The sequence below is a fragment of the Eschrichtius robustus genome, chromosome 20 (genome assembly GCF_028021215.1).
Source record: "Eschrichtius robustus isolate mEscRob2 chromosome 20, mEscRob2.pri, whole genome shotgun sequence".
Taxonomy (NCBI): domain Eukaryota; kingdom Metazoa; phylum Chordata; class Mammalia; order Artiodactyla; family Eschrichtiidae; genus Eschrichtius; species Eschrichtius robustus.
In genome coordinates, this window is record NC_090843.1 from 45,706,375 (window position 1) to 45,717,004 (window position 10,630).

Genomic DNA, 10,630 nt, shown 5'->3' on the forward strand with positions numbered 1-10,630 from the left:
ATCTTTGAGAAAGGCGTATGCAGGTAAAACCCCAACAACCGTGGGAATGAAGAGAAAGTCTGCGTTGTCCTTGGTGGTCAGAGCCTGGACAAACGCCTTAGGACTCCCTGTGGGGAGGCCTGGACAAGCTACCCTAAGAACAGAGAAAGACTCAGCAAGCCACAAGAGGAGGGCTCAGACTGGCCATCTCAGGCAGTGAGCTCACACCCAGGATCTCAGAATCTCTGCAGATGCAAAGGGTAGTAAGCACCCAGGAATGACTCCTCAATCTGAAGGAGGGACCAGGATACCCAGAGAGGAAGCTCAGTCCGGGGTGGAGATCAATGGCTGCAGGCAGCGCAGAGAACAGCAGCGGGCCTGCCTTGATCCAAACCCAAGGTGGCTGGCCGGATCCCAGGCTGCTACGTATCGTGGCCTTGTTCGTGGGGCCGGGGCTGGACAGCCCCAAAGAGCTTGCAGGAGAATCCTTTCGAGCAGCACTCTTGGCAAGGAGAGGACTCCTGAATCCCTCTCAAAAAGTGATGAGACGGGACGATTATCACTTAGTTAGTGTAATCTGTCAAAGTTCATTTTCACACAACAAACACATGAATGTGCTAAATAATTCAAACAATACAGATATATCCAGAGTAACCTTGCAGGAGGTAATCAATATTACCAGTTTGCTGCGTATTTTTCTAAACCCTTTTCCTACGCTTTTACCTACACACATACGTGTATATACAAATATATACTTTGTTTGCAGAAATGAAGTTATATGTATTAATTTGCTTTATTCACTTAACATTATGTCTTGGAGAGCTTTCCAGGTTAGTATCTTCTTTTCCTTTTAAAAAATAACTACTATCTAAAATTCCATTATATGAATGGTTTATAATTTATTTAACCAAACTTCAATTGCTGGACATTTAGCAGGTTTGTGGGTTTTTTGGTTATCAAACAATTTGCTGTGGATATGTATCATACACTTTGTAGTGCTTCCTTTTATCTATATCTATATCTATATCTATATCTATATCTATATCTATATCTATATCTATCTCAGTATTTCTCCCAGAATAGATACCCTAACATGGAAATACAAAGGAGACATCTATGGTAAAGTAGGAAGGTATTGCCAAATTGTCCTGCAAAAAGACTACACTATTTATGGCTCAATAATATTCATATATATATAACATATATATAATATTCATCTATATATATCACACTTTCTTTATTCCTCTATTGATGGGCACCTAGGTTTCTCTGCAGATACGAAAGGTGCCGTGTGGGGAATATAGTCAATAATTGTGTAATATCTTTGTATGGTGACAGATGACAACTAGACTTATCCCGGGGATCATTTTGAAATGTATAGAAATGTTGAATCACTGTCTTGTGGACCAGAAGTTAACGTAGTGTTGCAGGTCAATTATACTTCAAAAACAAACAAATTCATAGAAAAAGAGATCAGATTTGTGGCTCCCAGAGGCAGAGGAGGGGGAAGGGGGAATTAGATGAAGGCAATCAAAAGGTACAATCTTCCAGTTACAAGATACGTAAGTATTAGGGATATAATATACAACATGGTAAAGATAATCAGTACTGCTACGTGTTATAAATGAAAGCTGCTAAGAGAATAAATCTTAAGAGTTCACATCACAAGGAAAAAACATTTTTTAAAATTTCTTACTGTTGTATCTCTACGAGATGATGCATGTACACTCAACTCATGGTGATGATCACTTTACGATGTATATAAGTCAAATCATTATGTTTCACACCTTAAACATATACAGTGCTGTATGCCAATTATATCTCAATAAAACTGAAAGAAAAAAAAGACTATACAATTTACACTTCCAGCCACAGTGAAGGAGACATGGATTTCTCACACACTGACCCAGTACATTTGTAGTCTTGCGTCCCCAAGTTAAATTTTTTTTTTTTTTTTAAGCAACATAAATTTATTCTCTTGCACTTCTGGAGCTCAGAAGATTGAAATCAAGGTATACATTCTAAAGTATGGACAGGGCAACTCCTTCCAGAGTTCTAGGGGATAAGACCTTCCTTGCTTGTTCTAGCTGCTAGAGCTGCGTTCCTTGCCTCTTGACCCCTTCTTCCATCTTTAAGGCCAGCAGCATAACATCTTCAAAACTCTTCTCTGTCTTCACTTTGCCTTCTCCCATTCTGTGACAAGTCTCCCTCTGCCTCCCTCCTACATAGACATTTGTGATTATACTTAGGACCTACCGAGGAAATCCAGGCTAATCTCCTCATCTCAAAATCCTTACTTTAATCATGTCTGCAAAGTCACTATTGCCATATAAGGTAACATTCACAAGTTAAATTTTTAAAAATTCTATTTATTTATGTCTTTCTTGAAGTAGAGTTGATTTACAATGTTGTGTTAGTTTCAGGTGTACAGCACAGTGATTCAGTTATACATATACACACGTAGCTATTCTTTTTCAGATGTTTTTCCATTATACGTTATTACAAGATACTGAATATAGTTCCCTGTGCTATACAGTAGGTCCTTGTTGTTTACCTATTTTCTATATAGTAGTGTGTAACTGTTAATCCCAACCTCCTAATTTATCCCTCCCCCCTGAAGTTTTTAATGGACTATTTCCAGCTGTATATAGTCCCATAGGCCCCTTGGGATGTATCCCAGTTGGGGATATAGGGCCAAAAATTCTCACCACAGTAAAGACATTTAATTAGCAGAAGTTGTGTAACCCAATATAATCTGCTGGTTACTCTAGCACTTCAGTTCCAAGTATGAAGCAAAGCATAATTATGGCCTGGAATAATCTTGCTGAAGTAGGCATTGCAAAAACAGGTGCTGCAAGGTTATTAAGGAGGGACTCTCTCCAATACTAATGACAATACTTGAATTTTATGAAGCATGCAATTGCCTGGCAGGTCCTGTACTTGTACTTTACACCCACCATCTCACTGAAGGCTCACAAGCCTGAGGGGTTGCTTCCATTGGCACTCCCATGTCCCAGATGAAGAAAGTGAGACTCAAAGAAAGTCATGCCTTGCAAACACTCCAAACCCACCAGAGACCCACTGATGTGGACTCTCCAGTCCTGGGGTCCAGAAAAGCTCCACAGATGCTTTTCATGCACCTGGAAATAATGAGGAGTGCTTTACCTACCAAATAAATAAAACCTTTATTTCTTTGTGAAAAACAAAACAAAATGATGTCCCTAGAAAAAGTGGATTTCTGGTACTCGAGTGACAATCACAAATTTGGGGATTTGCTAAATTCTCATGACATATTATCATTTGAAAGGGTCAGGTGTCTGCAACAGCCATGAGATGCCAATGAACAATGAAGGGAGAAGACTGAGTCAAGACCTTGGGAATTCCTAGATGAGGAATCCTTGGGGATTCCTCCTGTAACTGAGCAGGACTCTATGTGGCCTTCCTGGGACAGACCCCGCTCCCATATCCTCTGCTTTAGCTCCGCTCTGAAGTACCCAGATAATAGTATCAGATGCATATTTCCTGAGTTGTTTTACAGATGCTAAAATAACCCCCAAATGGAAGACATTAACTATTTAATGACCGTGAGCACATAGTCCCCAGGCCTACTGGAGACTAAGGATTGATCATTTTAACCCCTGTGACACCCTTACCATCAAACAATCGGAGAACTGTGCACTAGCTGATCACAGATCCTGGGACTGCCCTTCCCACCTTGCCTTTAAATAGGCTTTGCTGAGACCCATCTGGGAGTTCAGGCTTTCTGAGCACTAGCTGTCCCCGACTCCTTGTATGGTACCTGACAATAAACACTGCACTTTCCTTCACCACAATCCGGTGTCAGTAGATTGGCTTTACTGCCTGCAAGGGAGCAGACCCAAGTTTTGGGTCAGTAACACTCAGTCTGTAAAATCCCCCCATCGTACTTGCAGCCATCAAGGTTGTATTTCTTTTCTTTTCTTTTTTTAAATGGCACGAGACCTCAAAGCTGTCACAGCTTCCATGTTCAGACTCCTGAATTTGCTGGAATTCCATTTTTCCTGGAATTTCATATTCCAGAGAGTCATTTCCCAACCCTGTCAAATCCTTTAAACACCCAACTGCACTCTCAGCTCCCCAGTCCCAGATCTTGTTTATGTTGCATCTTTGTCATCTTTGTCCTGTTTCATAAAGAGTCGGGGATGAACACCAAGACATTGTGTTACAGAGCGTGAGATCTTGTTAGGTCAGAGATGATGAAATTAAAAAGTCAGATAGCACGTATCCGACTAACACCTGGGGGCCTGCTGCCTTTCTGTATGACTTTAAGTGTGTAACAGATAATCTTTGGAGGAATTACAAGGTGTCTTCCCTCCTTCCCCTACTTCCTTATACTCACTCGCATTCCCCTGTGTTGCAACAGTCAATTATAAAATACACTCACTGCCCTTGGGGGAGGGTGGACACAGCTTAGAGAAGCAAGTCAACTGAGTTCCTCAGTCGGTTTTCTTTCAGACTCTAATTTACATACTAGTTCTGAAAGCACAGGCTTTCCATTTCAAGATCTCAGCTTTTGGGGAGAAAAGGATTTGGGTGGACATGGTAGGATGGGGATAAGGCCAAACCCCACACGAAACTGGAGATAGGGTTGATACCATAAAGTGTAGATGTGTTTTTAAAATTCATGATTTAAGAGCTAGCTTTCCACATAACGGGAGAGAAAAATAAGATATACACTAGAGGGAAGATAAAGGAAAGACGTGAGGCAAAAAGTTAGGCATCTGAAAATGATTAATATGGTCCCATCCCTGCCCTGGAAGAGGGTGTAGTGGGACTGGGAGGTGGCACAGCCCAGGAAGGCTGCCAGCCTTTCCAAGAAACTTGGTGAGCTCAGAGGAGCTTAGGGTTGGACAAATGGGCCAGAGTCATGGACCCAACCCAGGACGCCATGACAGGACTCCTGGGTCCTTTGAAGGGTGAGTATGCAAAGCAGCTCAGGACAGCCTTGGGGCCACTGGGCCCGGTCATCAGGAAGAGCTGTGGTTTCTTTCACCCTCTGCAGCTCAACTCACATCCTTGGCTTCTGCTTGCTCAGCTTCTGGCCTCCTGTGAGGAAAATGCCTGTGTCATGGGAACATTACAGAAGACTCTGGGTTGGGGTGAGGTAGTGAGAGGACAGAAAGTTTGCATAAACCAGAACATGAGGAAACAGACTCCCTCCCGTCTAGAGAGGGAGATGGGAAGAGGCAGGCACTGCAGGAAAGCAGAAAACACAGGGCTGGCGTCCAATGGCGCTCACCCCCCAATCCTGCCTCATGTCTTCTGGCCCCCACCCAGAAACCCAGAGAACCCTCAGCCAGACAGTCTTGAAAGCAGATACAAGCTCCCTGGCCTCTGGGTGAGAAAAGGAAGTTTTATGAAAAGAGGAGAAAGGGAAAAACAAAGTCTGATGTTGCACAACAGGTGAAGTCCTACTTTGCCCCACCACGAGGAGTCCATGCTGTCATCTGTAATTCCCTGGTAAAGCATTTCTTCATGAGGGTGTTCAGGCCTCCTGCTGTCTTCCCTGGTGATCCGGCCTCTGTGGAGCTGAATTTCTCTCTTCTCCACACCTCAGGGGCAGGGAGGTGTGGGGAAAGGGTTCCACTGTGAGGGAGGAGGTTCTGGCCCTAACCCTGTCTTCTCTCTAATAATGAAACCAGAGATGAGCCATGGCTTTGCTCTGGGCTTCATTAGACAAACGAGAGGGTGGATTCCTCCAGATAGGAGACCAAGATGCCCAGAGGGCCCCAGGAGTCTCAAGAAGAGTCAGGCTTCCTCTCTTTTTTTTTTTTTTAATACTTATTTATTTTGTTTGGCTGCATCGGGTCTTAGTTGCGGCACGTGGGACCTTTGTTGCGGCATACGGGATCTTTAGTTGCGGCATGCGAACCCTTAGTTGCAGTATGTGGGATCTAGTTCCCTGACCAGGGATTGAACCCGGGCCCCCTGCATTGGGAGCCTGGAGTCTTAGCCACTGGAGCACCAGAGAAGTCTCCAGGCTTCCTCTTGTGGCTGGTGGGTGTTGAATCTTTGGTGAAGCTTCAGCCCTCATACTCAGCTGCTGAAGCAGCCCCTCCTCTTGAGATACCTCACCTCATCATAATCTGTCACCTTGGAATGTGGCCACTTCACCCTGAGTTTCTCCTGTGGGTAAGTTTGTCTCACCTTCTAGAATGTTCCATTCCCTTCCACACTAAGCTGGAGGGGGTCATTGTCAATGACCCTTCCATTGGTGATTGTATTAGTTTCCTACTGCTGCTGTAACAAATTACACAAACTTGGTGTCCTAAAAACACACAGTTATGCTCTTAAAGTTCTAGAGGTCAGAAGTCCACAATCTGATTCACTGAGCTGAAATCAAGGTGGCTGTGATCCTTCTGGAAGTTTTAGGAGAGAAACCATTTTCTTGCCCTTTCCAGCTTCTAGAGCTGCATTCTTGCATTTCGTGGCTTGTGGCCTCTTCCTCCATCTTCAAAGCCAGCAGCATGGCATCTTGCTTTTGTTATCACATTGCCTTCTCTTCTGTGGTCACATCTCCTTCTGCCCCCTCTTATAAGGACACTTATGATCAGATTTAGGATCCAGACAAATAATCCAGGATAATCTCTTCATCTCAAGATTCTTAACTTGATCACATCTGCAAAGCCTTTTTTACCTTATAAAGGAATATTCACAGATTCTGGGGATTAGGATGTGAACATCTTGGGGGCCATTATTCAGCCTACCACAGTGATCTATACCTTGTCTCAGGCCTGGAGATCATGAATTCTCTCTCCCAACCCCTTCCCTCAGAATGGTGTTGTGTATCTTTCACCGAAGACCATACCCTAACCTTCCCGGCCACCCCAATTACCCCTCCTTTCCCTCCCTTTAGGCCCTGAGGATATCGGTCCAATGGAACTTCCTATGGTGATAGAAATGTCCTACATCTGCACCATGCAACATGGCAGCCACGAACCACATGTAGCCAGTGAGCACCTGAAATGTGACTAGTGCAACTGAGGAATTGAATTTCAAATTTTATTTAACTGAAATTAAATTTAATTGAAATTTAAATAGCTACTTGTGGCTAGTGGCTACATATTGGACAGCTCAGATCTAGGCAGATGAGAAGTAGAAGCCAAGACCAGTCAGGTTCTTTGCTGCTAGCCTCTTCTCACACATTTTGGGATCAGTTCTGCCCCTCCCCAACCTCCTTCTCTCAGTCCCTGCAGAATCTGAAGGAGGTTTCTACAGGAGCTCTGGGATGATGGGAGTGGCTGAGGGCAGGGCAAGGAAGGAAATTTTGTCTGCTGGCCCCAGAGAGGTACATAGTCTCAGTTCTGCTTTTGCATCAGACTAACATTCAAACAAGACATGTAAATCATAACCACAATGAGGTATCACCTCACACTGGTCAGAACGGACATCACCAAAAAGTCTACAAATAATAAATGCTGGAGAAGATGTGGAGAAAAGGGAACCCTCCTACACTGTTGGTAGGAATAGAAACTGGTAAAGCCACTATGGAGAACAGTACGGAGGTTCCTTAAAAAACTAAAAATAGAGCTACCATATGATCCAGCAATCCCACTCCTGGGCATATACCCTGAGAAAACCATAATTTGAAAAGATACATGTACCCCAATGTTCATTGCAGCACTATTTACAATACACAGTAGCCAGGACATGGAAGCAACCTAAATGTCCATCGACAGATGAATGGATAAAGAAGATGTGGTACACATATACAATGGAATACTACTCAGCCATAAAAAAGAATGAAATATTGCCATTTGTAGCACATGGATGGACCTGAAGATTATCATACTAAGTGAAGTCAGACAAAGAAAGACAAATACTGTACTTTATCACTTATATGTGGAATCTAAAAAAAAAAAAATGAATTTATTTACAAAACAGAAACAGACTCACAGACACAGAAAACAAACTTATGGTTACCAAATGGGAAAGGGAGAGAGGGGAGGGATAAATTAGGAGTATGGAATTAATGGATATACACTACCATATATAAAATAGCTAAACAACAAGGATTTACTGTAGAGCACAGGGAACTATATTCAATATCTTGTAATAACTTATAATGGAAAAGAATCTGAAGAATATATATATATATATATATATATATATGAATATATAACTGAATCACTTTTCTGTGCACCTGAAACAACACGTTATAGACCAACTATAGTTCAATAAAAAAAAAAAGAACACTCAAACAATTTTGAGGTAGCTCCCTCTTTACCCTACTTACATGATGAGCTCTCCTTTTGGGGACCATGGAGGCATGTCACAAGGAGCACAGAAAAGGGGACTAACCTGGGGCTTGACACTGGCCTTGATGCTCTCTGGGTGGCCTTTAGAAAGTCACTTCTCGGGCTTCCCTGATGGCGCAGTGGTTAAGAGTCTGCCTGCCAATGCAGGGGACACAGGTTCGAGCCCTGCTCTGGGAAGATCCCACATGCCGCGGAGCAACTGGGCCCGTGAGCCACAACTACTGAGCCTGCGCGTCTGGAGCCTGTGCTCCGCAACAAGGGAGGCCGCGACAGTGAGAGGCCCGCGCACCGCGATGAAGAGTGGCCCCTGCTCGCCACAACTAGAGGAAGCCCTCGCACAGAAACGAAGACCCAACACAGCCATAAATAAATAAATAAATAAATAATTAAAAAAAAAACACAAAGAAGCTGTCTACATTTTTTAAAAATTTTATTAACACTTGGACTCAGTTGCATTATCCATGTATCCGCAATAGCAGAGAAACAGTGATGGTGGACCATCCCCATGGGGGACACGTGTCCTTTGGCAAAACAAACATAAATAGTGGGAAACGATACCAAATACAATAATAACATAGTACGTAATAAAGATTAAATTAAGAGAAGGAACAGGGACGACTGAGAGCAGTCGTGAGTGTGGAGAGGGTGCGTCTTGTTGAGAAGCGTCGGGCTCAGGTGATCTTTCCTGCAGAACACCTGCCCCGGCCTCAGAGCAGCTCAGTTCAGTTCAAGATCATCCATGTACTCCTGGACCCAGGGATCACTGGGGTTGGCGCACACCTGCCTGCCCTTTTTGGTCTGGAATCTGTGGAACAAAGAGTGGACAGGTTAGAATCCCATGGGACCTTGCGTGTGGTGGGTATCTCCCTGTCCTTAACCATGGCTCATGTTGGACAGCCTAGTGGGTGAGAAGACCCTTCCTGGGGTGCTGCTGGGACCTGATTCCTTGTAACTTCCTCCTTGGGTTTAGCTGTGGCCTCCTGACTTGCCTAGATTAGGAACCAATGCGTTTTGCAATCAATGTGGACATATCTCCCCATTCATTCCCTGCTGCCCCTAGCAATGACTTTTGCACGTGTTTTCTAAGTATGGTTTAAGAATTCAGCCCACATCTTCTATCATCTTTTTGACTTTCCCTGTTTTCCTGGCCTCTAGCTAACTTCCTTCCCAGAAAGCACCTCCCCCTCCTTTAGCTCTCACCCAGCCCTCTCCAGGTCTCAACAGGTGACTTCATGACCTGTTCCTCACTGCTTTCAGGGAGGCCTTCAGCCCTGACACCTGCCTCCCTACTGCTTCATCTCCCCTCACCCCAAACAGGCCCCCTTTTCTAATCCTGCCCTCACCCTCGCCTCCCAGAAAGGCCCCCGGGTTGATACTCACACCACAGCTGGCTGGGAGCAGAGACTGCTGGTCTCGTAATAATCGATCACGAAGTTGCGAGGAAGCTTCCGCAGGGTGTAAGAGAAGCAGCAGGCAGTGGGAGGGTCTGAGCCCACTGGGAAGAAAGGCCGAGGTGAGACAGAAGCTCTACCCAGAGCTATTCATTTTGGCTTCTAGTTATAGATATTCAAAGGGCATCCCTGTGGATCTGCCAGATCCCCAAATATGGTCCCTTGTATCTAATCCCACCCACTCTGAGTAGGAGTCTTATTCTGAATAGAGAATCCTAGGAGAAGACCATGAAAGGATTCTAGAAGGTTCAGGCTGTATTGGGTCTTAGAACACAGGTCTAACTCCCTTCATTCTACAGATGGGGAAACCAAGGCACAGAGAGAGACAGGGACTTGCTTAACCCAGTCTATGGGTTGCTATTTCTTAAGAAAACAGGAACTTGAATATTACTGAGTGTCTACCAGACTCTACATTTACCTGCAGGCTACTTAGAAATCTTCCCTGCTCCCTTTTGTCTCATCCCCAGATGTTAGTGTTGGACCAGCCCCAACTAAAAAGTCAGCGCTGCCTACATCCTGACTCAGCGGCAGCTGGAAGAATGGACTTACTTGGTGCTGAGAGTGCCAGAGAGCAGAAAGCAGCTGCGAGCACGAGGAAGGAGAGGACAGTCATGCAGAGCTTCATGGTCTTGGTGGAGGAGAGACTTGCCTGGAGCTTGGACTGCAGAACCCAGAAGCTTCAGAACCCTTGTGTGCTCTGTGTTGATACTGAGTTGGGAGCCCTTCTTTATAGGAACTCTGAGGCCTGGGACAGAGAGGAGGGCACAGGAGGGCGAGTGGAATTTCCAGGGTACAGATGATGTCATGGTGCCAATAAGGAAACTGAAGCTAGCTGACTGTGAGGGGCTCTGCACAGCTTTCTTTTCCCCAGCAGTGTCATCACAGAGGAAAGTGGAGGGAGGT

At 44.5% G+C, this 10,630-nt stretch overlaps 1 protein-coding gene across 1 annotated transcript; it reads right to left on the bottom strand.

Annotated features, from left to right (window-relative positions):
* Nucleotides 1-8,993: 8,993 nt before the first annotated feature.
* LOC137754627 (C-C motif chemokine 4) lies at nucleotides 8,994-10,352 on the bottom strand. The gene is made up of 3 exons (XM_068530429.1): nucleotides 10,277-10,352; nucleotides 9,657-9,771; nucleotides 8,994-9,081 (listed from the first exon to the last, which is right to left on the bottom strand). Exons 1-3 carry the CDS (start codon nucleotides 10,350-10,352, stop codon nucleotides 8,994-8,996), a joined length of 279 nt encoding a protein of 92 aa, XP_068386530.1.
* Between the last annotated feature and the right edge of the window lie 278 nt (nucleotides 10,353-10,630).